The 27,777-nt window shown below is 37.7% G+C and overlaps 1 protein-coding gene across 2 annotated transcripts in view; it reads left to right on the forward strand.

The window, feature by feature from the left end:
* The window catches only part of rorb (RAR related orphan receptor B), a 186,845-nt gene that overhangs the window by 145,446 nt on the left and 13,622 nt on the right, over positions 1 to 27,777 (forward strand). The window contains exons 4-10 of one of the 2 annotated variants that reach the window (XM_062971996.1): positions 155 to 556; positions 19,792 to 19,899; positions 21,249 to 21,370; positions 22,764 to 22,896; positions 23,544 to 23,651; positions 24,876 to 24,986; positions 27,563 to 27,675. In XM_062971996.1, the coding sequence (XP_062828066.1) occupies positions 155 to 556; positions 19,792 to 19,899; positions 21,249 to 21,370; positions 22,764 to 22,896; positions 23,544 to 23,651; positions 24,876 to 24,986; positions 27,563 to 27,675 (1,097 nt within the window). The remainder of the gene's footprint in view (positions 1 to 154; positions 557 to 19,791; positions 19,900 to 21,248; positions 21,371 to 22,763; positions 22,897 to 23,543; positions 23,652 to 24,875; positions 24,987 to 27,562; positions 27,676 to 27,777) is intronic. The other variant, XM_062971997.1, reaches the window with a different exon arrangement.

A 27,777-nucleotide genomic window follows, 5' to 3' on the forward strand; every position in this document is an offset into this window, starting at 1 on the left:
ATAGAGTTTGGGGGGAAGGCAGTCAATCTATACTTTTAGAACAATAACTTTTGCATTGTGATCACGTTCTTCAGTTGTTCAGCCAGTTTTCATGTGTTAAATGCTGCAGAGGGGAGACACGCAAGACAGTAATGCCCATTTTCATCTCTTGCAGCTGTAAAATTTGGAAGAATGTCCAAAAAACAGAGGGACAGTCTTTATGCCGAGGTACAGAAGCATCAACAGCGACTGCAGGAGCAACGGCAGCAGCAGAGTGGCGAGGCTGAAGCCTTGGCCCGTGTCTACAGCAGCAGTATCAGCAACGGGTTGAGCAACCTGAACAATGAAACTGGTGGCACTTACTCTAATGGGCACGTCATTGACCTGCCGAAGTCCGAGGGTTATTATAATGTGGATTCTGCCCAACCCTCCCCAGATCAGTCTGGCTTGGACATGACTGGAATCAAACAGATCAAGCAGGAACCTATTTATGACCTCACCTCCGTACCAAACTTGTTTACCTATAGCTCTTGCAACAATGGGCAACTAGCTCCAGGGATAACCATGACAGAAATAGGTAAGAAAATACTACTTTTAATATTTAGCTTAATTTTCGCAGAGACCATATTTATATGTTTTGATCTATGATGTTTCCTTTGGATTGGGTTCTTCCTGTGCATGTCTCTGATGAAGTGTGTTGTGAATTCACTTAAGAGAATTCTCCAATGTTTACATTGCTCAAATGGAGCAATTCATGATCTGTTTATGAAGCTGGAACACCAAAGCCGCTGATGAATCAATCAAGTGATAATTACTAAATAGAGAGCGTATATCAAACGAGCTCATTATCAGGAGGGTTTAATGATCTTTTTGACAACCATACACATTCTTGTCAACAAAGAGCTCTGAAGGTGGATCATTAATAGAACTGGGTTTGAAATTAATTACAGTGTACAACTTCACTGTGTGATCTTGCAGCAAACACTCCGGATTTCTGTCATCAATGCTGCATTTCGGTTCTGGAAGAGAAAGGTTCATGCTGACTCTGTTATGTTTTTGGAAATTGATTTCATGTGCTAGGTATCATAGTTCGGTTGTAATTATAATAACTTAAAATATCACTATACTATCTAATGACTCACATAGCAAAAGAAGTGATGTTCTCATTGTAAGCAATGTTTCTTTGTTAACCATAATACCATAATCAGTTTTGAACTTTCACTTTCACATGTCTTCCAACTATTCTGCTTTTGCCTGTCCCAGTTAATATTCTATTCTCCCTCTTTCAGCTGCTTTTAAAAATGTTCCAGTTTCATGCTTCTCCTACTTGTGTAACTTATTTCCTTCAGTTACTACAGACTAAGTTCAAAGTACAAAAGGAGTTTACACTTAGTAAATTCAGCAGGCAGGAGACCAGAGGAGGAAGCAGAATTGTTCCTTTCCCTGTAGATTCAGGCAGAAGTTAACTGCTGTAAGCCTCTCCTAGATTATATGTTTTTCCTCCTTAATAAGTTATGTCATCTTGACTGTACTCTGATCTTTCTTGGCCACATATGTCCTGGTTTTTATCTGTGGAATATTGGAGGATATGTTCTCAGCCCGTATGTAAAGATTCTCAAATATTTTGAACTGCTCTTTGTCTTCCAAACTTAATTGATCCTTTGGTCTCAGAAACTTAATACCAAGTAATTGCTCGGATATCCAAATAAATAGTTGAAGGGAGGGGCAAGATATTTGTATCTTCCTATTAAAACTACATACCAAGAAACATTAAGTAATATTAACCCGCTGCTCTCCTAAAGCTTTGGAGTGAGGTATTAAACATTGCAGATCATAGGGGAGTCTCTGATAGGGATACTCAACTGATCCAGTTCTCAGTTAAGGGACTAAAGGGGCGCCAACCTTATTTTACTTTTTTGGAAGTTTGTTCCTCCCTGCCTTCCAATTCCGATTAGATCAAACCCAATGAAACAGTGGGGTTTACCTGAGTGCTGATATGCCATTCAGCAACTGATCCAATGGGTTTATTCTAGTTAAGACTAGAACTGGTAACAGCTACTAAAATAATGTGATGCAGTTGTGAACAGAAGATGAATCAGTGATTAGGATTGGATGGGGAATACAATAGTTACCCTGTTAGGTCTCAGGCCATCCCATGAGAAAACATGAGCAAGGACTGGAAAAGTTCTAACAATATTTTCCAGCCTGGGATCCTAGCACTCAGATCCTTCAAAATCTGAACAATGCTTCCATTTGCTTTAAAGCTACATAAAAGCATTGAATGCTCAGCTCTCTGTGGAGTTTACTAGTATTCATTTTAAAGCATGCTTTCCAATAGAAACTTCCTGTAATCACTATGCATAGCATTGCCAAATCCTGAACAAATGAGAAATTCTGTGACTTAACTGCATTTAGTGGAAACCATTTGTTTCTTTTTTTAAAAAAAAAAATTCAAGCTGCACTGTCCCCCAGAAAAGCTTCCTGCTGCACCTGCCAATCCTCCCTTTACTTTGTTACCTTTCATGACCACAGAAACATATTTTTATGAGATGTTTTTCTCCCCATTGTTCTTTGTAAAGAATCCACACTTTCCAAAATGCAAATGTTCTAAGTTATGTTTAGTAATCCTTTTTTTAAAAAAAAAATGTGCAGGTTTATTTTAATTTTTCCCCATTTTTCAGTGTATCTTATAATACACCACTTTTGTACTAACTTTAATTAGAATAGCAACTATTTCCTATCAGGATCTGCTAGAAATCTAATAATCCTTTTTTATTTTAGAGACCCAGGGGCTGCATTCCCTAGGGGAGGGGAACCTGACCATTTTGACCAGTTGACATTTGTCACACAGGGATGCTTGTTGGGTGCTATTCAAATGTCAGCACTTCAGACTGAATATCCTGTGCTTCATGCCCCTCTACAGAATTTATCCAAGGCAGCAGCTGTCCCGGGTTTGGATTTTTTTTACTATGTGTTGTTCAATTCGTTACAAAAGATACCTCCTTTTCTATGCAATTACTTTCAATTGAGACTTCTTCTCCCCACACAAACTGATTCATCTAGGGACTCCTTCTGCCACTGCACCCTTTTATCTTTCTTACCCACCACGAATCTTGAAGGTCCTTCTCTGAGAATCATACTTAATTACCTCATTCTGCCCTCAGAAATGCCTTGTGTGCCTTTCAACAATATTTATATAGTACAATGTTGCCACCTAGCGAGCAATACCACTATTACTATCATCACAGAAGTTGGCAATTTGTTTCTGTTTCTGTCTAGAAACAGAGGATCTATTTAAACATTTCTAATCATTTTCCATTATTTTGCTATTAGGCTTTGATCACTTCAGAGACTGCTGTGTCTTCACATTGTGAATCATATTTATACTGAGTGCAGTCAATTTTGAGAAAGGATTCCTTCCATTTTTTGTGCTTGAACCAAACCTAATTTGGCCAAGGCAGCTGATTTGAGTGCCTGTTAGTGAGTTTCACTTATTCGGTGGGAACCAAGTTAATGTACATATGCTTTGATTCCATGGTCTAAAGTTTTGTGTGGTGGAGTCTGAAAATTTGTTTTCTTCACACACACACATACACACACACACACACCCCACTGAATGCTCCTATTTTGCAAAATTTAAACATCACATATACATAAGTTGTTATTTTTGTTTCCTTAATGTTCAACTGAAATCCACCTTTGCACTTTTTTCCTTGAATTTCTTCAGTTATCATTTCATGTCTTTGCCATTTTCTGCGAATGGTATGGTGTGATCTGCATATCTTAAATTGTTGATGTTCCTTCCTCCAGTTTTCACACCTCTTTCCTCAGAGTCTCATCCCGTTTTGCCCATGATACATTCAGCATATGAGTTAAAAAGATAGGATGATAAAATACAGCCTTGTATAATGCCATTTCCAATTGCAGACCATTCTGTTTTGCCATATTCTGTCCTAAGAGTGGCTTCTTGTCCTGTGTACAGGTTGAGGGTGGAGTTAATCAATATTGTGATACATTCATTTTCTTTACAGTGATCCATAGTTTGTCATGATCTAAGCAATCAAAGTGTTTGTTAGAGCCTATGGCTAAGAAAACAAAAATAATGCTTTACATAATTTCCAAGTATCTAACGAAGACATTTCTATAGCAAAATATTCCATTGGGTGGAACAGGATGTGTTTATTTATTCTGAATAAGATGCCTTTCATTAATAAGAATGGAGAATGAAGAATAGAAAAGTCTAGGACTTGGAAGGGCATCTATGAAGGAACTGGACAAAACTTTCAATAGTATACAAAAGTCAGGATTGCCCAAGCCATTGCATTTCTAATTTCTATGTAAGACTGTGAAACCTGGACAGTGAAGAAAGCTGAAAGGCAGGGGGGGGGAATTAACTAATTTGAGATATGGTGGTGGTGGAGATTTCTGTGAGTACTGTTGATGGCTAAAAGGCAAATAAATGGGTTGTAGAAGAAATTAGGCCTGAACTCTCCAGAGAGGCCAAGATGGCTAAACTGAAGCTATCATAATGTGGCCTTATCATAAGAAGAGATGACTTACTAGAAAAGATTATAATGCTTGGTAAAACAGAAAAGGAGGGTTCCTTTGCCTTGAATCTACGGGATGTGGAGAGTTGGGCCAAAGCTCCAGTTCTGCCTTATTAATATAATGACATGAAGGATACAATAAGAAAATACTATTTTCTCCCTCTCTGGAACAGGTTATAGAGCTTTACTTAATTTATTCTCATATGCAAGAATGAATAATTTCAAACATTTTCTTCCAAGATTATGAGACATTTTGAGCATTTTAATGAGTTGATGGAGGAGTTGGTACTGTGAGACTTTTATGGCAAAAATATTTCTGATGTAGGTAGACCAAAGTGTAGATTGCAATGTTGAGAAGTGCACTCTGATTACAAGCAGTTTTGGTAAGACTCCAAGGGTTTTCTGCAAAGTATCTCATGACAGAAGCTAGCCATGAACATCATTTTCCAAGTACATCAAACTTCAGTGCCTCAGAAATACCTTGCTTGACGTGTTGGTAGGCTACAATGTTAGATTAGGGTCATGATTAGACATGATTAAACATTAAAAATAATGATATAGTTGATAATGATGATACAGGCTATCAGCCAGGGTGTTTTAATACATCAAGATATTGCTTCTTACTGAGAAGAAGAACATTTGCAAGTATTCCTTCCCATTTCTATGTCAGAAGCATAGCCAATGAGTGATAAAGTGTTCAAATAGGAAGTATATGTGGAGAGTATAAGGCAAGCTGATGGTAGGCAGTGGTAAACCATGGACTCAAATCATAGGCAATCCCATTATGAATTAGGTATGGGAAACCAGTTTAAGTATTTTTTGGATTGTAAATCTTAACAGAGTAGGAAAAAATTTAAACAAATTACATCTTTAAAAGCCTTTTAACAATGCAGCAGAGCCCAGATGAAACCAAGCATTTAAATGCTTTAAGGTATGCCTAATGATTTCTCAATGCAACTTTGGTATCCATTTTAGGGAAGAAGCAGGGTTTTTCTGAGTTTTGTTAATTATCAATCAATTAATTAGTATTGTATCCTGCCTTTTTCCCTGTGCATGACACAAAATGGTTCCCTTTGGACAGAGGCCAAAAGGAAGACTTTCGTTGTTTTGTAATATTTGTTTGAATTTACAAATACAAATAGATGTAGCATACATAGAGGTTTCACATATACATTCCAAAAGGCCATACAATATATGTTGATCCTACATGTGATTTCCAGGGAGACAGCCAGGACTTGGAGGTGCTGCTAGATTTTCATACTACCTCATCAGATGGACCAATTTGTCCATCGTATGCTGCTTCACCTCCCTTGACAGCATGGAGCCCTTCCCATGATGTAAGTGGACTTCTGGCCGGGCTTCATGCTGAAAAGGGAGGTGAAACAGCACCCACCACTACTGTGGCAACACAGGAGCCTTCCTGTGTTTCAATGTGAGGAAGCCGGGCAGCAATGCTTCCCCCATGGGATGAGGAGGAAGGTAAGGTGGGCGATGTGGGGCATGGAGTGGTGGCTTCTCCACATACCCCACCTGGAGCCCATGGATTTGCCCGGATGTGGTGAAAATCTATGGGCCTTTCTGATAAGGTCCTTAGTTTCCAAACTAAATTCTCTCATTCATCGAAATGGTTCTTTTGCCAATCTATTCTTTTTTTCATTTTCTCATATCCTTAGTTAAGGCAAGAGGAGAGAAGCTATTCAATCAACTCCCTTCAATTCAGTAACACGGACATAGATAAAGCATGGAAAACCTGCTTTCTTGGATTAGAATTTATAGTCCAAAAGAGTAATTTTCTGAACTCTGAGATCAATCTGAGCACCTTATCCAAAATTAGTGAACACATCTTATTCCACTGATAGGAACCTGGGACTTGTATTCTGGCAAGGCATCAAAGCACTCTTTGGCAGAGAAAGCAAAAGATCTTATAAAAGTACAACCCTGCCCCCGCCAACCTTGATTCCATGGCATTGAGCCATGGCAGTTAAATTGGTGTTTGACTATATTAATTCTACAATGTAGGTGCACCCAAAGCTCCTCAGTGCTGTTTGGTCAGCCACTGCTACCTTCTTTATCCTCTTAAACTCACACATTAACTCTGAACATAGAAATGGAATCATGTCAGCTGTGCTGTATTCACTTTGTGGTTCCTATAGCATATTTAGGGATGCATGGTGAAGCTACGTCAGCATATTACCTTTGACCATGTGCATAAGTTAGTCAATTGCACGAATTTCAGGAAAAAGTTAAAGTTTGGATGTTCATGCCCACAAAATCAGAAATGAGTAGAAGGAAGAACAGGATTGAGAAGAGCAGGAATAAAGAAGCTGCATTGAGCAATGGGATGCAAAGGGATCGTGGAGTTGGAAAAAAGAAGAAGATAATAGATGGTGAGGTAGAAAGACCAATCATGAGACGCAGAGTTGAGAGAATGAAATGAAGTGTGGAAAGAAAAGAGGATACATTAGATACAAGTGATCCATTCATTGAGCAAGGAGATCTAAGAAGAATAAACAGCTGAGTTGTGCTGTGTGTGTCTGTATGCGGTAAGGCTGCCATATCCATGTGAAGTGGTTCTAATCGGGATCAGACTCACAAAAGCTTATTTTTGAGCAAGAAACAAATTGAGGCTCATGGACATGTTGCATATTTAAGGGCTGACTGATGTGTGTTGGCGTAAAAAGACAGAGGTAATACAAGCTATGAAATTCAAAGAGGCAAAGAGAGCACTATGGGATAAAGGGGGGCAATAATGAAGAGAGGTTACATAGAGATCAATAATGGTATAGAGAGAGAAGAAAGTATAGACTTTAGAACGCGGAGGGGGAAAGAGAAAAAGGAGTCAATAGAAAGTGGCAAAGAACACACTGCATAAAATTTTATTCCTCCCCCACTTTGGCAGTTAACATAGTAATGAAACACTCTTGAATGAGTAAAAACAAAGTTGGTAGTAAACAATTGTAGAGTAATTCAAAGCCCCACATCCCAGTTATAAATTAATCCAGTTCCTCATATGTCACAACATGGATCATCTAATAAGGTCACTATAAAATTGACAAATGATGGCCCTTGGCAGTGTTCCTAATTGAGGTTTAATCAATTTACACAAATGCCAAAGCCTTTCAAATATCCTCCTTTTTGTTTACATGACAGTGAATGTTTCAAGTGGGAGTGGAAGCAGCCATCTGCCTACAGCAAGATGGGTGCCCCCCCCACCCCCACCCCGCCGTGGTTTGTTTATGCTGCATAATTTTGAGGGCAAAAGATTTGGGAGGAAGAGAGGCAATTTTCTTATGAAAATGTTTCTGGGAAGCCGCCAAGATAATTAGCCCTGCTCCGGTGTGGTACATTGTCACTAACGTAATAAAAACACATATAAATAGATTAAGAAGTCAAGTGGGTTAACTCAACAAATTCAACAGTATGTTTAGTTGGTAATAATCCAAAAGGGGGTGTATCTGTGTATCCCACACACGTTCTTGTGTGTGTGTTTTCAAGTTTGTTTTTTCAAAAAGACTACTCTGTAGAATGCAGAAGTTGTTGTTTCAAGTCTAATGAATCCCTTGGGATTTGGCACAAAGGGTTTTGAAAACTCTAAAAATCATTGTGAATTTAGTACATTTTCACCATTGTGTTTACCTTTTAAAAGCATCCAACAGTTAAATAGGAGAGCATATGAAATGTGACTTTTGATGTTTGATATCTGCTGGTATTGGTATTTGATATTTGACAACCAACAATGTATATTATTTAATGTTTAGTACTTGGCAGTCTATCAAAACCTATAAAATTTGTTCCTATGGTTGCATGATGCATCACAATACAACAGGGGTAGAGAAACATATTAACATGAAATTAATGAGGATCAGAGATCTCATTATAGAATCCTATTTTTCAGAGTAAGATAAAAACTGAAGGGCAGAGGATAAAAATGAATTAAAGACTATATTATGGTCTTGTTGTTGTTGTTGTTGTTGTTATTATTTGATACACAATGAAATTAATACAGAGCAAACAAGATCACTTTGCTGGCTTTTGTACTGGATCACACGTCAGACACTTCCCAAGTGTCAAGGATTATGTGATGTATCGATGAATAATGCATGCATATCTGAGTAAGGTGGCCTTTTGCAGCTGACAGATGGCCGATTGTTTTTACATGCTGGCCAAGGTCTTTAGGCACTGCACCCAGTGTGCCAATCACCAAGACCACCTTTACTGGTCTGTGCCAGAGTCTTTGCAGTTCTATCTTCAAATCCTCATATCATGTAAAGCTTTTCCAGTTGCTTCTCGTCAATTCAGCTGTTGCCTGGGATTGCAACATCGATGATCTATACATTGCTTTTTCCATGATCATGAGGTCAGGAGTACTGTATTGTGCTCCAAAACTCTGTCAGTCTGAATCCAAAAGTCCCAGGGCAGTTTTATGTGTTCATTTTCTGTAACTTTTTCAGGCTTGTGATCCCACCAATTCTTTGTCACAGGCAGATGTTATTTGTGGCACAGGTTCCAGTGGATCATTTGAGCAACAGTATTATGCCTCTGCTTGTAGTCCATCTGCACCATCTTTTTGCAGCAGCTGAGTATGTGATCCATCATTTCGTCTGCTTCCTTGCAGAGTCTACACTTGGAATCCACAGTCAACTTTTCAATTCTGGCTTTGATGGCATTTGTTCTAATTGCTTGTTCTTGGGCTGCAAGAATCAGGCTCTCGGCCTCCTTTTTCAAAGTTCAGTTTGTGAAGCACATCCATGTTTCTTCCTTGCCAATTTTGCTCTTAATTTTTCCCATGAACTGCCCATGGAGAACCCCCTTTTGCTTATTATTATTATTATTATTATTATTATTATTATTATTATTATTATTATTATTGTATGACACAGCAAACAAGATAGATATGCTGGATTTCGTTTCACAAAATCACAAGTTGAACACTTCCCAAGTGTCTAGGACTGTGTGATGTATTTTCGGATGATGCGTGCAGATCCCAGCAGGGTGGCCTTTTGCAGTTAGCAGATCGTAATTTTGTCAATGTCTATTGTTTCCAAATGCCGGCTGAGATCTTTTGGCACGTTACCCAGTGTGCCCATCACCACCGGGACCACCTGCACTGGTTTCTGCCAGAGTCTTTGAAGTTCAATCTTGAGGTCCTGATAGTGGCTGAGTTTTTCCTGTTGTTTTTCGTCAATGCGACTGTCACCTGGGATGGCAACATCAATGATCCAAACCTTTTTCTTTTCCACAACTGTGATGTCTGGTGTGTTGTGTTCCAGAACTTTGTCAGTCTGGATTCGGAAGTCCCACAGTATCTTTGCGTGCTCATTTTCCAATACTTTTGCAGGTTTGTGATCCCACCAGTTCTTTGCTGCTGGGAGGTGGTATTTGAGGCATAAGTACCAATGAATCATTTGGGCCACATAGTTGTGCCTCTGTTTGTAGTCTGTCTGTGCGATATTATTATTATCATTATTATTATTATTATTATTATTATTATTATTATTATTATTATTATTAGCCAGTATACTAATGATGCTGGATGATGATGATGATGATGATTATGATGATGATGATGATAATGATGGCAGGATCCAATGTGATTATTGGTTTTTAAACTGAAAAGGGGATGATGGCTATGCCAGTTAACAATAACTATAAAGAAACTATTCTTTCAAATATTTTATAAACAGTAGTTCTCAATATTTGATCACCAAGATGTTGCAGACTTCAATTCAACTAGAGGCCCCAATCATCATGGAAATAATAAGGGATCCTGGCAAGTGAAATTCAAAATATCTTGAGAGCCAAAAACTGTGATGTATTATTTTATACACATTGATCTTAACAATCTAAATGGTAGACATCTCAGCAGTTCTTAGCCTCCAATCCTATCAACATTTAACAGGGAACAATCTGCAGTGAACCCAATAGGATTTGACTTTGATAGACAAATTGAATTTAAAATCTCACGTTTAAAGAGGGAACTTGCTTTTATTCTGGATCAGGGGATTCTCGGCCTTTGTTTGTCCAATGGCTTTGAATATCAAATGCCAGGAGTCTCTGTCATCATGGATGCAAAATATTAGGAAGACCAAAGGGTGAGAACCACTGCTCTAGACAGAGTTAGTCCAAAGAAAATAGCATGTACGGACCTGTGCAATGTAAAGGTGGAGGGAAAGTTGCTGGGGTCACATTAGACAACAAAGAATCCTTGCAGTTGCATCCTTCTCAGTGACGTGTTGCTTGTACTTTGAAGAGGATGATAATGACATATTTTTATAGCAAACTGTGGCATGATCATTAGACGTCAATGTAATAAATACTAGTATTACAATTGAAAGGAGAAATGCAAGCACTGACATGGGTATTATATGAACATATTGCACGACAATGATCCCTCTAGTAGGTAGTTCAAAATTAAGTTAGACAGAAACACAAGTAAATAGTTAAGTACTGAAATGAATATCACATCACAATGACAGCAATCATATGATGAATGTTAATGAATCATTCTAAAAATAGGAAAGTGATTCTTATTCCACACATTTGTGTGAAGCAGATTTGCCCTGAAATTGATTAAGATCTCACCCTAAAAATAGTTTTACTTGTAGTACATGATCAGATAATTTCTCATCACATTTCTTTTCACAGGATGGTCTATACCTGCATCTAAACCTAGATCTCATCTAATGTATCTGCAATGGTCTTTCGATATCTGCTAGAGTTTGGTTGCATTACCACCTGTGGATACCAAAATCTGTGAATTATCAAGTCCCATTATATGCAGGGTATAGTAAAACTGTATCCCTTATATAAAGTAGCAAAGGCAAAGCCTGCTTTTTGGATTTTTTTTAACCTTTCAAGCCGTCGATATGTGAATCTTTGGTTGTAGAATCAATGGATATGGTCGAATTGTATACCTATAGCAAAGTGATAACAGGAAGTCTGGAAAATGTATCCCACTCTACTTTTAAGAATATCAGTTTCACTCTACAATCCTTATCAGGACAACAAAAAGTTACTTCAGAATCACCATGTCTTTAGAGGAAGGAAAGAAATTGTTTAATGTTGCCAGCTATCTGGCAGAAGTAAATTGCCCTCTGAGCTACTTTTCTCCTGAAGTGGCACATGTATGTTTTGTGTCTTGGGAAAAATTCCAATTAATAGTTTTTCACTTCTTTATGAATTTGAGACTAATACAAGTTGGTTTCCTAACTCAAGACCTCATTGTAGGTAAATGTAAAGGTTTCCCACTGATATTAAGTCTAGATGTGTCCAACTCTGGGGGTTGGTGCTCATCACCTTTTCTAAGCCGAAGAGCCTGTGTTGGCTGTAGACACCTCCAAGGTCATGTAGCTGGCATGACTGAATGGAGCACCATTACCTTCCTGCCAATATGGTACCTATTGATCTACTCACATTTGCATGTTTTCAAAATGCTAGGTTGTCAGAAGCTGGAGCTAACAGCGGGAGATCACCCCGCTCCCCGGATTTGAACTGTCAACCTTTTGGTCAGCAAGTTCAGCAGCTCAATGGTTTAATCTGCTGTGCCATCATTGTACTTACTTTAAATAGCGTCTTAGGATGCTTCTACCTCATCTTCAGGAAAAAGTCCCACACCAGCCATCACACAACGTGTGGCTTTTGGCAGAAGCATCATTAGACGCTTCCCAAGTACATGAGAGAGTTCTCCGGGAGGGCAACGCTTTCCCCATGTGATGAGGAAAGCATTGCTGAAAGGGATTTGCCCTTCTGCCCCTCATTTCTCGCAGAAGCCAGGCAAAGCAGGATGCTTCTCCTGGCCTTTCTGATGAGGTCTAAAGACAGACTGGTACTTTCAGCTATATTTCTGAAGTAGGTTAAATCAGACTACCAAACAGAAATTTATTTATAGATTGTACACATCTCTCCAACAATTATGATCTTAGATTATAAAAGAGTTAAGCAGTTACAGCTCAGTCAGGTAAAATTTGTTTGTTTATTAGAATAACAGAATTATAGAACTGAAAGTGATCTCGGTGATTATTTTGAATAACCCTGTAAGCTGTACAGCTTTAGCTTCACCTGTTTTAGGTAGATTTACAAACATGCTATTTGTCACAAATGGCCTAGTCATATTGAAGAGTTGGTATCAGTAATATTAGTTTTAGTCAAGAATGAGATAATATGCATTTTTCAAAAGAAGAAGAAGTGAAACAAATACTTCAAACCCCAGTGAATGAAGCTGGGGAGCAGCATTAATTCAAAATGGATCCCTAAGAGAGCTCAAGTTAGGGTATAAGCTGAAATGAACTCTTAGCAACTCAACTGTATCCTAAGGGTAAGTGGCAAATTAAAATTCATTACTAATTTTAATTGAGGATGATTATCAGTATTTTAGGAGACATACTTCAAAGTTCTGTGATTCTCTATGGATAAGAAGTGGATGCTAGGAAAGCAGGGGCCCTCTCAAGAGAAAAGATGAACAAATGAAACGTGGAAGGTGCTTCAGAGACACATTTAGCACAATGTTCTCGGAACAGTTTATTCTTAGGTGGGCAGAAAAGGTCTTAGATTAAAGACATGAGAGTCTTATGCTTAACCATATTATGGGGCCAATATCACCCTGACCTATTTCTTACATTCTCCATCTCAAAGATCTTCCTCCTGTTCTGCAAACTTTATTCTCCTAAACATCATAAGAAAACAAAGATGCGCAAAAATTTAAACAAGCTAATGATGTTAGGTATGAGAGGAAAATGACTTTAGAAGGTACAAGTGCTTGAAAAGGCATGGATTGTCCACATTTCTCACCTTCTGAAGGTCTCGTGAAAATGACTTGCACCTACATTTTCCATGTTATCATTTTTAACATTTTATTTCTGGACACTTCTATTCCACTTTTCTATTTTGAAAAACCCTGTATCATCCCCATCACATAATATCAAAGCAAAGGGTTGAAATAAGTCAGTCCCGCAGTCTGACTCAGAGAAAAGAGAGGAAGACCAAACTGTCCCAGATTACTTCTGAAGAGAGACAAACTGTGGTAAATCTATGAAATCACAATTCACAACAAAACAGCCCCACTCTATTGATCCTCTTCTTCTGTCACAATTTTTTTTACTGAATTTGGGGTGTTTGGGGCCTTGTACACTCTCCAGATTTTAACTGCTTCCTATCATATTCTGCCCTTCTACAGAAGATTTCACTACAATATATTAAGTACTGTATTTGGTTTGCTTCAGGATGACACACCATAAAAAAGGAAAAGGGTTGTGCTTCTTCTCTCCATCCTTCTTGCTGATTTTAAAGTCTATCCAGGCATATCTTTTTAAAAAATGCAGAGATACAAAATTAGAGCACCATGTAGCACAGGGGTGCCAAATCCATTTTCATCAAGGGCCACATCTTCCTTATGGCTGTTTGTAATTGAAATACTGTATAAATATAACTACTCTTGAATATATTATTAAGTAACTTGAGACACACACCATCACCATCCATTTATTATGCTCTGAAAATAATAAAAACACAAAACAAAATACAAGCACACCCATTCAAATGGATTCAAATTTAGGGTTTTTTATACTTACTTTCCTGTTGTCAATATGTCTATGTCTTGCTGGTCACAAAAAATGACACAGCAGACTGGATTCGGCCCACGGGCCTTGAGTTTGACACATATGATGCAGCATGAGGTTTGAGCCCATATCTCTGTGTTCCTGTTTGCTTCCCAGCTCTAAATCATACTCTAATTTCAAGGTAGTAGCAGAATGCAGTTTAGTAAAAGTTTTTGACACTCGTGTGGAAAAGCAAAACATTTATTTCTCAGGCTTGTAAAAACACAGCCTATCTTTGGCAAAATCCTTCACACTTTCCAACAGTTGGAGAGAAGGAGGAAGTTGAGAAGTATGAGCAGCTGCTCCTTCACAAAGCCAATAAGAGAGAGCAGTGACTTTTGAGAAATGGAAACATAACAGGAATAGCAGCATGATGTATAAATCTCTATAAAGTAAATGACACTTCCCTATTGAAGTCAATTATTGTTTTTAAAGCATCTTAAAATGTCACTACGAGTGTTCCATTTCTGTACATGTCCAAGATGCCAGTATTCTGTTAAAACCTCCTGCAGAATTCACATCTTAGCTGTAAGTAATTTTTGAAGATACTCCTACCCTAAAAAGGCTGCTGTAGCATAAAAATAAGAAGCTATGGTGTCAAAAAGACACCATAACTGAATCAAAAATAGAAAAGTTCTGTTACTATTTTGAAAACTGTGTGCATTTTAACTTCAATTTTGTGATATCAGTGGTATTTATTTATTGTATCAGAAACGAACCGAGGGTACAGTTGTAATGTACTTAAAACACAAACAAAGTTAAAAACTTAGCATTATACTAAATGTGCCTTGATCAGTAGCTGGCCACTTGGAGTTCCTCTGGTGTCGCTATTAGAAGGTCCTCCATCGTGCATGTGGCAGGGCTCAGACCGCATTGTAATAGGTGGTCTGTGGTTTGCTCTTCTCCACACTCTCTTGTTGTGGACTCCACGTTGTGGCCCCATTTCTTGAGGTTGGCTCTGCATCTCGTGGTGCCAGAGTGCAGCCTGTTCAGCACCTTCCAAGTCGCCCAGTCTTCTATGTGACCAGTGGTGTAAACCACTGATATCAGTGGTGTAAACTGCACACTGTTTTAGTTGTAGTAGTTCAGTTTTCATCATAAATTATTCCAGAATTATAAAGTAATTGTGGATGAATTATTTATTTCCCATTAAATAATTTGAAGATGAATTTAGAAAATCATTCTTTTTCTTCTTGTAAAATAGCTGTTTAGCCTTGATCATTTTTAGTTAATAACTAGTCTCTCCTGCAATATGGACTCTTAAATCTGGAAAGGCTGTATGCCACCTTTTTCTGTAGCTAAGGAACAGGTTTATGAAATGTTTGGACTGTCAAGAACAATTGGAAAAACATCCATTTCTATTTATTGCTGTCTCTCTCTCTCTCTCTCTCTCTCTCTCTATATATATATATATATATATATATATATATATATATATATGCTGTATATATCAATTATTTATGAATATCTGTATATTAAATGCAAGATACTTCATTTCGGCAGAAAAAATGGCATGCAAAGATACAGAATAGGGGATGCCTGGCTAGACAGCAGTACGTGTGAAAAAGATCTTGGAGTCCTTGTGGACAGCAAGTTAAACATGAGCCAGCAATGTGATGCGGCTGCTAAGAAAGCCAATGGGATTTTGGCCTGCATCAATAGGGGTATAGCGTCTAGATCCAGGGAAGTCCTGCTCCCCCTCTACTCTGCCTTGGTCAGACCACACCTGGAATACTGCGTCCAATTCTGGGCACCGCAGTTGAAGGGAGATGTTGACAAGCTGGAATGTGTCCAGAGGAGGGCAACTAAAATGATCAAAGGTCTGGAGAACAAGCCCTATGAGGAGAGGCTTAAAGAACTGGGCATGTTTAGCCTGCAGAAGAGAAGGCTGAGAGGAGACATTATAGCCATGTACAAATACGTTAAGGGAAGTCATAGGGACGAGGGAGCAAGCTTGATTTCTGCTGCCCTGGAGACTAGGATGCAGAACAACGGCTTCAAACTACAGGAAAGGAGATTCCACCTGAACATCAGGAAGAACTTCCTCACTGTGAGGGCTGTTCGGCAGTGGAACTCTCTCCCCCAGACTGTGGTGGAGGCTCCTTCTTTGGAGGCTTTTAAGCAGAGGTTGGATGGCCATCTGTCGGGGGTGCTTTGAATGCGATTTCCTGCTTCTTAGCAGGGGGTTGGACTGGATGGCCCGTGAGGTCTCTTCCAACTCTACTATTCTATGATTCTATGATTCTAGTGCAGACAGCTTAGCAGCAATAGGTGTGATGTTGGACATGAATGTTTAACATCAGTGTAAGATGGTAAGAGTTATACTTATTCTGTGAGAATTTTTACACAGATGTGTTTGGCTTAGTTTAGTAGAAAGAAATTGAGATATGTCTGGCCCAACAGACATTTACATCTATTGTGTCTAAATTCATAAGACTTGATGTTGTTTAATGAATGAACACGTGGAATTTTGACAGATTTACTGTAATGTTTTAACATATGAACTTAAAATATATGAACAATTTTAAATATATGTCCAATTCATTTATATCCTATTCAGTTGTTTATTTCTTTAACTGTTTTTGTGATTAAAGCAGTAAATATTCCTTAGTTACATTTGTTTTGAACATCTGTATGACAAATAGATTCCTAATGGTAGTTATCACTGATTTATACTATCACTGATTTATAGCATCCCCACATTAATGTAGAAGTAGATGCTGACCTGGGCTTAAATGTTATAAGGGACCAGATCCCATCTGATCTTGGTAACTAAGCAGCATTAGCCCTTATTAATACTTTCACAGGATACTGCTGACAAACGCCAACAAATACCAGGTGCTATTGACTATATTTCAAATAAGGAACTGGCAAAACCATCTCTGATTATTTTTTTTCATAGTAAAATTCTATAAAATGCATGAGGTTGCAATTAGATGTCAACAGTCTACTTGAAGGTGCGTGAACATATATGCTGACTCTTCTTAAACATAGGCCACCATGCAAGTTCATTTTATTTATGGCCTGTTAAGTATAGTACATATATAGCACATAAGCCAACATGGGTATAGCTCATTTCCATGTTTTGTTTGTAATAACTGTAGTGTGAGAATGGATCTTGGCATGAGCTCTAAAAAGAAGTTTTACCTAATTCCACAATTGCAAATGATTTCCAGGGAAACCGTTCTTCTGAAAACAGTTCTAAAGTCCACGGCTTTCTTCTCAAAATGGACATAATTTTTGCCTGGTATTAGCATGACCCATGGCATGACATTAAGGCTGAAAGGCAAAATGAAACAACCAGTGTAAAGAACAGGAGCAAAAGGACATGAAAATCAGGAGGATCAAGGTGGGAGGTGAAGAACAGAATTTAATTAGGGATATAGCAGCTCACTTTGATGACACATGAAAGAATGAGAAAGACCAAAAATGCTTTATATTCTGATGTAAGAAGAGCTGGAGGTTACAGCAGCATGTGAAATGAGAGAATTGCACTTATTAAAGAAACAGGGGAGGTAAATGAAGATTTTGACAGGAGAGGTGCATCCAGTCATCCTGGACAATAGAATTTGAGCTTCACCTACAGACAGAAAAGATTCCTAACTAGCTGCTAACAAGATATTTCATGGTGGGTATCTTCCAAGGCCAGTATAATAATCTGGGCATGAGAGGGCATATACTGGATTCTGGCATGTTTGAAGGTTTGAATAATGGGTGTTTTGCCACTGAGTTAAAATGTTAGTTTCACTGAAGGGTGCACTATTCCATATGTATCTAGGGGACAAACATCTTAACCATCCACTTGTATTCTACTGTTGATAGTTCTATGAAAAAAGCCTATGTTAAATTAGACTACTTGTCTCTAGCATTTATGAAATGATGTTTTTTAAAAAGATCACTGACTTCCATTCTAGCACTAAGGCTTTTCTTCCTTTCATCAATGCCAACTAAGCATGCAAGCAGCTGTTGATGCTTATGCAACCCTAATCAGCCACCAGAATGAGCCGTCAAACCGCAGTCCCTGGAGTCCCAGTAAAGCCCTTCTGTGAGGCACTCCAGCTCTGCTGGCCTGCGGCACAAGAATCCCAAATCTTTCTTTGCATCTGGCTCATTTTCAAATGTCAGCACACAGAGCCTTTTCAGCAGCGGGTGCTTCTGCCACCCGCCCTAAAGCAACGGCACACCTAGACAGAAGTTTACTATCATTTTGAGAAATGGTTGTGATGTGTAGCCGTAGATTTCTATAATATCAAGTACTCAACAGCTGCTAATCAGCTCATTTCAAAGCAAATAAAATTTCCATAACAAAACAGAAGTGGAAAGGCAAAGCTGTGAAAGCAGAAATGAGTGAGACTGCCAACCAACAATACTCCAACATGGCCAAAATGAAACGTTCTGTGTTAATTCTTTTTTAGATAATACCCTACATATGTTCTTCCTTAGCTCCAAATTTAGAGGTTTGATTAAACTTTACATATCTTTTATTGAAAGAATTTGAGAATACAAAGACAATTTTTGAGTGGGAGAAATCTGATTAATTTTTTCTATGTCGATACAGTTGCCTGTATCCACATATTCTGCATCCACAGATTAATCAATCCATGTCTTGAAAACCCTCTTTTAAAAAATTCCAGAAAGCAAATGTTCTTTTTTCCCTATGGTATATTAGGGGTGCCATTTTATTGCACCTTTGTATATAATGGTACTTAAGCCTCCACAGATTTTGGGATCCACAGAGGGTACTGGAACAAAACCCCAGCAGATACCAAAGGCCTACTGTACAAATAGATATGGCTGCATTTGGAATGCTGCTCATTCACAGTAAAAGAGGACACTCTATTACCATTTCGATACCTGTCCTTTTTGCAAGAGGCATGCTACATGACTGACACCATTTTGAAAGAGTATATTTTATGATGGAGACCATATTTCCAAAGTTTTGGTTTCCCAGCTGCCATTCATAATAGGCCACACAGTGAAAGCAGTCTTCAAATTGAAGATCATCCATTGTAGCAGTCACTTCTATCTTGGGACTCATGTAGATAAAGCAAAGCTAACCTTACTATGGCACTCCCTACCAAAGAAAGGTAGACTGGCCTCATTCCTTTTAAGTTTCCATCAGGCAGCCAAAACAGTGCTCTTCTGCATGGCATTTAATATTTGAAAATTCTATTTTTATTGTTTTAAAACTAGATTTTAAGATTGCTTTGAGAGTTTTTAAAAATCATTTTAATGTGTTTTAGTTAATCTTTGTATTGTTTTAATTATTTTATTTGTGTAGTCCTCAAGAACCCTTTTGGTCTGGGAGGTAATGTAATACTCTGGAAGTTCTTTGAGTTGAAATCAAGCTCACAACAGCAATACGCAGGAAGCAATGCTGTATTTTATGATGTACCGGGCTTCGTCCCCATGTGAGCTGCCCTGAGCCCCTCCGGGGAGATGGGGCAGGATAGAAAAATAAAATTATTATTATTATTATTATTATTATTATTATTATTATTATTATTATTATTATTATTATTATTATTCCATCTATCCACAATCACTGAATAACAGTTCTAAAGATTTCCCGCTCAACCTGCTATGACAGTCCAACTTCCGTTCGCCCCCTAGTGGCCAAACACTTTGCCTACAGTCTGTTAACTATAATTTCTATTTCCCTCACAAAACAGATGTCTTATATACACTACCCTGCACTGAGCCTCCCTTCCCCCCACCTCCCTTCTTTACGGCAGAGAACCGAAGCAGACAGTTCCAGGCTGCTACGGTGATCCTGACAGGTAATAAAGAAATACCTGTTTGTAAGATTTTCCCCTTATTCTAGCGCCAAGAACTAGAATTCTTTCAACTTTAAAAGAGGAAAACCATAGCAGTTCACCAGACAGACTGAGGAATTTTTGCTGTACTTCATATACTTTTCAAGTATTCAGTGATGTCACTAGGTTTGGTGCCATCCAGCATAGTAGTTCATGCCAAGCCATATCACAACATAGCAGCCAAAATACCAAAAAAAAAATGACAAAGTCAGTTACTATAAAAAACAGCGGCCAAAAAATTAATAATGTACATTGAAATGAAATCACAGTTCCAAGAATCATTGTAATTTAGTAATAATCACCAATTGCATGTGTTTTAGAATTTTCAAAAATGTAATTGGCAAAGATATTTCGCCTTGTAGTTTTACTGTTACAGTTATGTAAGCTGGGCTTACGAGAAATGTTTTTGTACTTGTAGCTAACTACATGGATATGTTTTATTACAGAATAATACATTTATGCTGAAACACTGCCCCCCAAAAATGTGTAAACACTCATTTGAGTGTCACCCCCTCTGATGATGTCACTCAGTGTAACTTGTACCTCCTGCACTTCCCTAGTTGTGTCTTATTGATTTTCTCAACAATTCTTTATAGCAGAATATTTCACCCTGCTCTGCAGCAGGGTGCCATAAGTGAGTAGTCCTGTAATGAGACTATATAGAAAAACTGATGTGTTAACACAACTCTTAAATTACAATTCTAAACATGTAAGTCCACATGAACCCAGTGACATAGGAATAGAATTGCAGCTTTCATATTGTGTTTTGACATGCTAGCATTCTATAGGTATTTACTGCACTTAAAAAGACATTTGTAGCAGCACCACCACAATCCCATGGCCACAGGATAGTAATCTAAAACTAAAGGCTGAGTTTTATGGGAAGTATACAATTTTCATGGTGGGTGATCACAACATTATGCAGTTTTACCTAGGATAGTTCCAGAGACACCTATCAATAGGTGCAAATGCTAATAAATTGTTGAATTCCACAATGTTTTGGACCATTGGTAAGGTATTTTATTACATTTGATCATGGCAATGAAGAGCCATGAAGTTAAAGTGCCAAAGCCCAAGAAAGATGAAGTAATGAGGAGATAATTATTTCATTATTTTTTCAGCTGTCAAGTCATATCCCAATACTGCTACTGACTGACTGTCAATAATTGATTTCTTCTACCCTTTTAGAAAAATAACACCTAAACCACAAACATGGTTAAAGAGACATAATACAAAGTATGAAATTTTCTAAACCACCATTTATAAGGCATTAAACAAAGTTTTTCCCTCCTTTTCCCCTCCCTCCTTCTTAGATCGAATTGCACAGAATATAATAAAGTCCCATTTGGAGACGTGCCAGTACACAATGGAGGAGCTACACCAGCTAGCCTGGCAGACCCACACATATGAAGAAATCAAAGTATACCAGAGCAAGGTACAACAAATGCACCAGCATGTCATATGCTTCCATTTTTCCTCACTGTTAACAACCTTTTAATGCATTCAACCAAACTGTTAATTCTTGCATGGCCTCAGTGACTTGCAGCAATGACAGCACCAACCTAGACATGATCCACCCATTTTTCCTTCAGTGATCAACAATAGAAAAGGATGTGGTGATGATTAAAATCCCCCAGGATCCCATTTAGCACAGATGTTACAAACAAATTAGAGCCCAGAGTCTCTGTGAAGTCTTCTGCGTGGTAAAAATGTAGAAAATGTGGCAGATAACTGATAGATTGGCATAAAACTGACATATGTACTTAGAGGCAGATGGTTGAACTCATTTTTCATGGCAAACAATTTGTATTTGATACCTCTGGTTAGGAATGGGTTCCTCAACATCAAAGTAAGTCAATGAGAATGTAGATGATGCAGATACTTATTGGGGAGTTATGGGTGTATTTCTGGTGTGAATTCCACCTCTGACATATGCTTTTGGGTAGCTATATGAGTTTCACAGCAGGTTTGCCATAGTTTCCTACCTGGAGCTTTTCTCTATAGGGTTGTACAAAATCCAGTCAATAGGTGTATTCCACTGGCTTGATTGCTTTAGAAATACAGAAATAAGTATGGTCCCTACATGTTTGGAGGACTCATCCTTTGATTAGAGTCAGTTCATCAATCAATCCAACATTTCATGGCATGTGAATTACTTACTCATCCTGGATTGTCCAAATTCCAGATTTGGGGAAGGAGTAAAGAAGATTTTGGAATCAAACTATTAGTACCATAGCAGTAAAGATAAATCACATTGTAACAATAATACTAATAATAATAATAATAATACTAATAATAATAATAATAATAATAATAATAATAATAATAATAATAATAATTTTATTTATATCCCACCCTATCTCCCCAAGGGGACTCGGGATGGCTTACATGGGGCCAAGCCCAACACATACAATACAATGCAGCAATATAAAATACACAGTATAAAATACCACAATATAAAATACATAACAATCACAGTGAAAACAACAATTTCAACAGGGTAAAAAGCATAACAATTAAAAGAGGCGATATCATGGCGCTTCAGTTCATGATCTTGGAGGAGAGGAAAAAATTATAATTATGTAACGGATTAGAAAAACTAATCACAAGCGTCATGATAATGTACAGAAGACTATGCTATAGGAACAGGTGGGGACTCAATCAACTGTTCACCTCAGTCAAAGGTAGCTTGGAAAACCAATAATCATTCTATATATGCAAGTTTGAATAAAATAAAAATTAGATGAAGCTGTCTGGTCATTTAGCAATTAAAGGACCATTGTTCTTACTTGCCTACTTTTCTTTTTCATGGTGGTTTCTTCTGGAAGTCAAGAGAAGCATTGTGGCAGCAGTGTGCAATCCAGATTACACATGCTATTCAATACGTGGTGGAATTTGCAAAACGGATAACGGGCTTTATGGAACTCTGTCAAAATGATCAGATTTTACTTCTCAAATCAGGTGTGTGGCAAATCTACATCACACTACATCAGTTTTTATGGAATGAAAGTAGAATAACTTACAGAATCTTTTTCAAGTTTTCCACATTTAAGAAAATTGCAGGGGCCAGTGCACCCAGAGTGCAATGGATATATGAATCTGTTATACACTAGTTCAAAACACATAAAAATAAGAGATATGTACTGTTTTAATCAGAAAAACAGTATAAAAACACAAAAACCCAAGTGATTAATTAATAATTGATTTGTACATGGCCTGAGCTTTCAATGAAAATGAAATAGTCCAAATTAAGTATCATCTTCATGTTCTTCATCATTAATTAAAATTGGCTTTTACTGTTGCCATGTTTAATGTGCCTTTATCTTGTTCAGTTTCCCTGTTTTTAATCTAAAAATGATTTAAATTGTTTATGCTGAATGCCATCATGAGATTCTATGATAAAGAGTGAAACAGAAGTGTTTAAATAAATAAATAACCTATCATATCCATACCACAACTAAAATAGAAAGCAGTTCTGTTCATTGTAGCTAGATCTGGAGGGGAAAATAGTAATGTATGCTTTAATAACATTAGATTCCAAAAATGCTTGAGAACATTTCACTGGGATATGTACATGTAGTAATCGGGGCTATTCATTGTCTTTCCAGGCTGTCTAGAAGTGGTTTTAGTAAGAATGTGCCGTGCCTTCAATCCACTCAACAACACTGTTCTGTTTGAAGGGAAATATGGAGGAATGCAAATGTTCAAGGCTTTGGGTAGGTTGGTTTTTGTTGTGTTGTTTGCTCTCCTACATATTAACAATTGAAGTTCAACTCATCACCACTTGAGAAAAGCAAAATTTGATTTTCATGTAATTATCTGAATTTTTCCATAGACATTGTTTCTTTTGTATATAAATAGCACTCAGATTTATCCACACTGTGTTTAAGAATAATTTCAGATACTTCTGCCAAAGCCAGTTGGATAAGAAGATTCTCAGACATATCAGGAAGTGTTATTTTGAAATGTTTTGAGATAAGGGTCATTTTTCTGCACCGATGGGGCCTGTACAGTTTTATAAACTCTGTGGAAAGTCAAAAAAAGCTGCCAGTTAAGATTTTCCTCTTTGTTTGTGGGCATGACTGAGGATTCAGGCAGAGGATTGCATTTAGTCTGCAAACTGGCTGAAGCCAGTCTTCTTTGTTCCCTTCAACAGTTAGCACAGAGTTTTGTCCTCAACCACCTTCCCTGTAACATTTTGTCACATGTTACAGGGAAAGATTAGCTCCAGTTATGGGTAGACAGAGTCTCTGCCACATCCAGTTAAAGGTCTTGTAGTGGAGACCTGTGTGATATGGGCTATCAGAGTCTTGCCCGTTTAATTCAATTTAGATCTTGACCAGTGTTTATGTGCAGGAAATTATGTGATTGTGCAGAAATGTTAGTTTCTAAACAGAAAATACTGATTCATGTGCAGAAAATGCTGTTACTTGTAAAAAAAGCAGCCACATGCAAATTTTTCATAGAATGAGTTCTAAACTTTTCAAAAGCTGCAGTTTTCAAAGACTTTCTTGCAGTGGGAAGAGAAATACCATTTCCTTCAGTTGTTAAATACTGATAGGAAAAGGTGTACCTGATGAGTAGGTTGTTAAAAGCACCTGGCATGGCAAGCCCCATTGAAAGTATAATCTTCAGCTCACAAACAGTGCTTATAAATTTAGACCGATCATTCAGAAAACAGTCATTCTAAGCCATTATAAACTGCTACTAGTATAACATTGTCTCTAAGTATAAATAGTGGCATGTTTGTATCAATATTGAATAGAACTCCTTTTTCCCTTCCATTATGACACATGTGTCTGACTGTGGGGAGGCACACAGATTAGCTAGTGCTCACGTCATATGAATCAGCAACTAGAAAGACTAGAATTTCCAGATGAGAAGCAAGTTTTAGAAGGTGATGGATTTCATGTTGGCTTTGTCCTGTCTTCTGTGTGCAGGTTCAGATGATCTGGTGAATGAAGCATTTGAATTTGCAAAGAATTTATGTTCGTTGCAGCTAACCGAGGAAGAAATTGCCTTGTTTTCGTCTGCTGTTCTTATATCACCAGGTACTTATCCCTTCACCCTGCATAAAACTCCTACATCAGTACAGTTATTGTTTAGGTAAAGGTTTTCCCCTGACATTAAGTCTAGTCATGTCCACTCCGGGGTTGGTGCTCATCTCCATTTCTAAGCCGAAGAGCCAGCATTGTCCATAGACACTTCCAAGGTCATGTGGCTGGCCATTATTTTCCTGCCGGAGCAGTACCAGTCAATCTACTCACATTTGCATGTTTTCGAACTGCTAGGTTGGCAGAAGCTGGGGCTAACAGCAGGAGCTCACCCCGTAACTCAGATTCAAACTGTCGATCTTTCAGTCAGTAAGTTCAGCAACTCAGTGTTTTAATCTGCTGTGCCACCAGGGGCTTCTTAGTTATTGGTTATGTACATTAAATAAAATAACTAAATTGGTTTAATTTCCTTTGTATTCTACCTCTGATTATGAGGGGAATTCCAGGTGGATACTGTTTGTCTCACATACACACACTTTCACTTGTATTTCATATGTCATTATGTCTCCATTGTGATCAATGACAGTTGTAATTCCTTGTGGCAGCCAATTACTTATAATTCCTAAATTCCCATTTACACTTGCTGTGGGAAGTGTCTTTCCTCCAAAAAGATCAGACCTTGCTGATTTGGGGGTCTGATCTTTCTGGCAGTTGGGGGGGAAAGGGATAGAAATGTATAATGAAATGTGAAGTAAAGACACCCACCATACAAAAAAGATATATTAATGTGATGTCTATGTGTGCATATAATCACCATGAATTTCATTGTGATTTCTTAAGCAAGGAGTACTCAGATCCTAAGAATCCACTAACTGGAGCCTGCTGTTTTTTTGTTTTTTGTTTTTTTAAAAAGTTTTGACACAATTAGACTTGTGAGTCAAAGATTGCTGAGTACCAAAACCAAACAGACTTCATAGTCTTTCTAGATTTTGCCCCAAACTATCTTTGTTTCAACAACATTATTTACAGTAGGGAAGAGTCATTTTGTCATTGCCATTGTTAAAAATATTGGGACTCAAATCTTTGCTCATCTATTGTATATCTTTTGTCTACCCCTGGAACATGGCATATAAATCACATATCCATATCGATATCATTCAATATTTTCCATTACATTTACATCCATCTATATAGAATATGCTTCATTTAATCAATAATCTAATATATTCTAGAATCAGTGTTTCCTTCTCTTGAACAGCCATATGTACTTACATTAAGCATCATCTTGTAGGTATTCATCAGCACTGTAGTAAAGAAAGAAATAATTGGTATTGCAGGAAAAGAGCCAATTTTTTTTTCTATCAGCAGCTTGTGTTGGCCACAAAAGAGGTGTATTGGAGAAGACAACCAGACACAAAGGGATTTGAGAAGCAGACAACCAAACAGGGCTGCCAATTGTGAAAAAATTCAGCAATCACCATCAGACAGTGTGGCTAAATGGCATATCAGTTTGAGACACATTTACTGGAAGCAATTTTCTTTCTTTACAGTGAAGTGCCTTTTTTAAGTCATATCTGCTTAGATTCACAAATTCATAGACTTAACACAATCACTCATTCGATTGTGTGGTAGAATGCCAGAATGTATGCTTTCCCAAGAACCTGCATGGTGCAGCTGAAATGCACAAACATCCTACTCTTATTTGGGAGCTTGTATTGCAAGGACATCCTAAACATCCTAAAGTCACCACAGCCCTTCTGATCATAGAAGCTAAGCAGGGTCAGCTCTAGTTAGTATTAAATGGGAGACTACCAACAAATACCAAGTACTATATGCTATATTTCAGAAGAAAGAACTGACAAACCATCTTGCATAAAACAACCCTATGAAATTCATGGGGTCATCATAAGTCAACAGGGTACTTGAATGCACATGGCAAGGAAAGAGACTGCGTGATTGTCCACAGTTAAAGTGAAACCTAAGATCAAACCCAAGTTCTACATATTAGTGATTTGCCATTTGGGAATTTAAATACTACAGTTCATCCAGATAATGACTCTGTCATGGTATTGGCATTAAATAGTGATGTTTATGAATTTTCTTTCCATTTTCTTTCTTGATTTAGTTTACTTTCTTGATTTAGCTTCCACTGCGCCTTTGGATAACCGAGCCCATAGCTATAGTAGTTGCACAGGCCATCTCTTAGACTTGAAACATTGCACTATATTCCTCTGCCCGAAAGCATCTTAGAATATAACATTGTATTTTACTTCTAGTGGTCCCTCCAGGCCATCCTCTCCTCCATCCCAGTGGTCTTTTTTCTTTTTCTTTTCTTTTTCTTTCTTTTTTCTTTTTCTTTTTTCTTTGCAGATTCATATGTCATTTGAGTGATTATATTCCTTCTGCTTATGTGATCGTTTTAGTCAATTGTTATGTTTTGTTTTTGTTTTTAATTCTTATACCGTTTTATAGTGTTTTCAGTGTTTTATTGTACAATGTTTTATGCCGATTTTATCTTGGAAACTGCCCTGAGTCCCTTTCAGGAGAGAGGGCGGTATACAAATAAACTTTTACTTACTTACTTACTTACATCTGTACTTTATTAATTTTGTGTTACTTTACTGTTCAACCAGATCGGGCTTGGCTGTTAGAACCAAGGAAGGTTCAGAAGCTTCAGGAAAAGATTTATTTTGCACTTCAACATGTGATCCACAAGAATCATCTTGATGATGAGACTTTGGCAAAGGTAGATTTTCAATATAAACTATCATACACTCCTTCATAGACAGTCTGATATGTTAAAATGTATAACTGATTATAATTAGATTTAGTATTTTTATTAGTTATT

The sequence above is a fragment of the Anolis carolinensis genome, chromosome 2 (genome assembly GCF_035594765.1).
Source record: "Anolis carolinensis isolate JA03-04 chromosome 2, rAnoCar3.1.pri, whole genome shotgun sequence".
Lineage (NCBI taxonomy): Eukaryota > Metazoa > Chordata > Lepidosauria > Squamata > Dactyloidae > Anolis > Anolis carolinensis.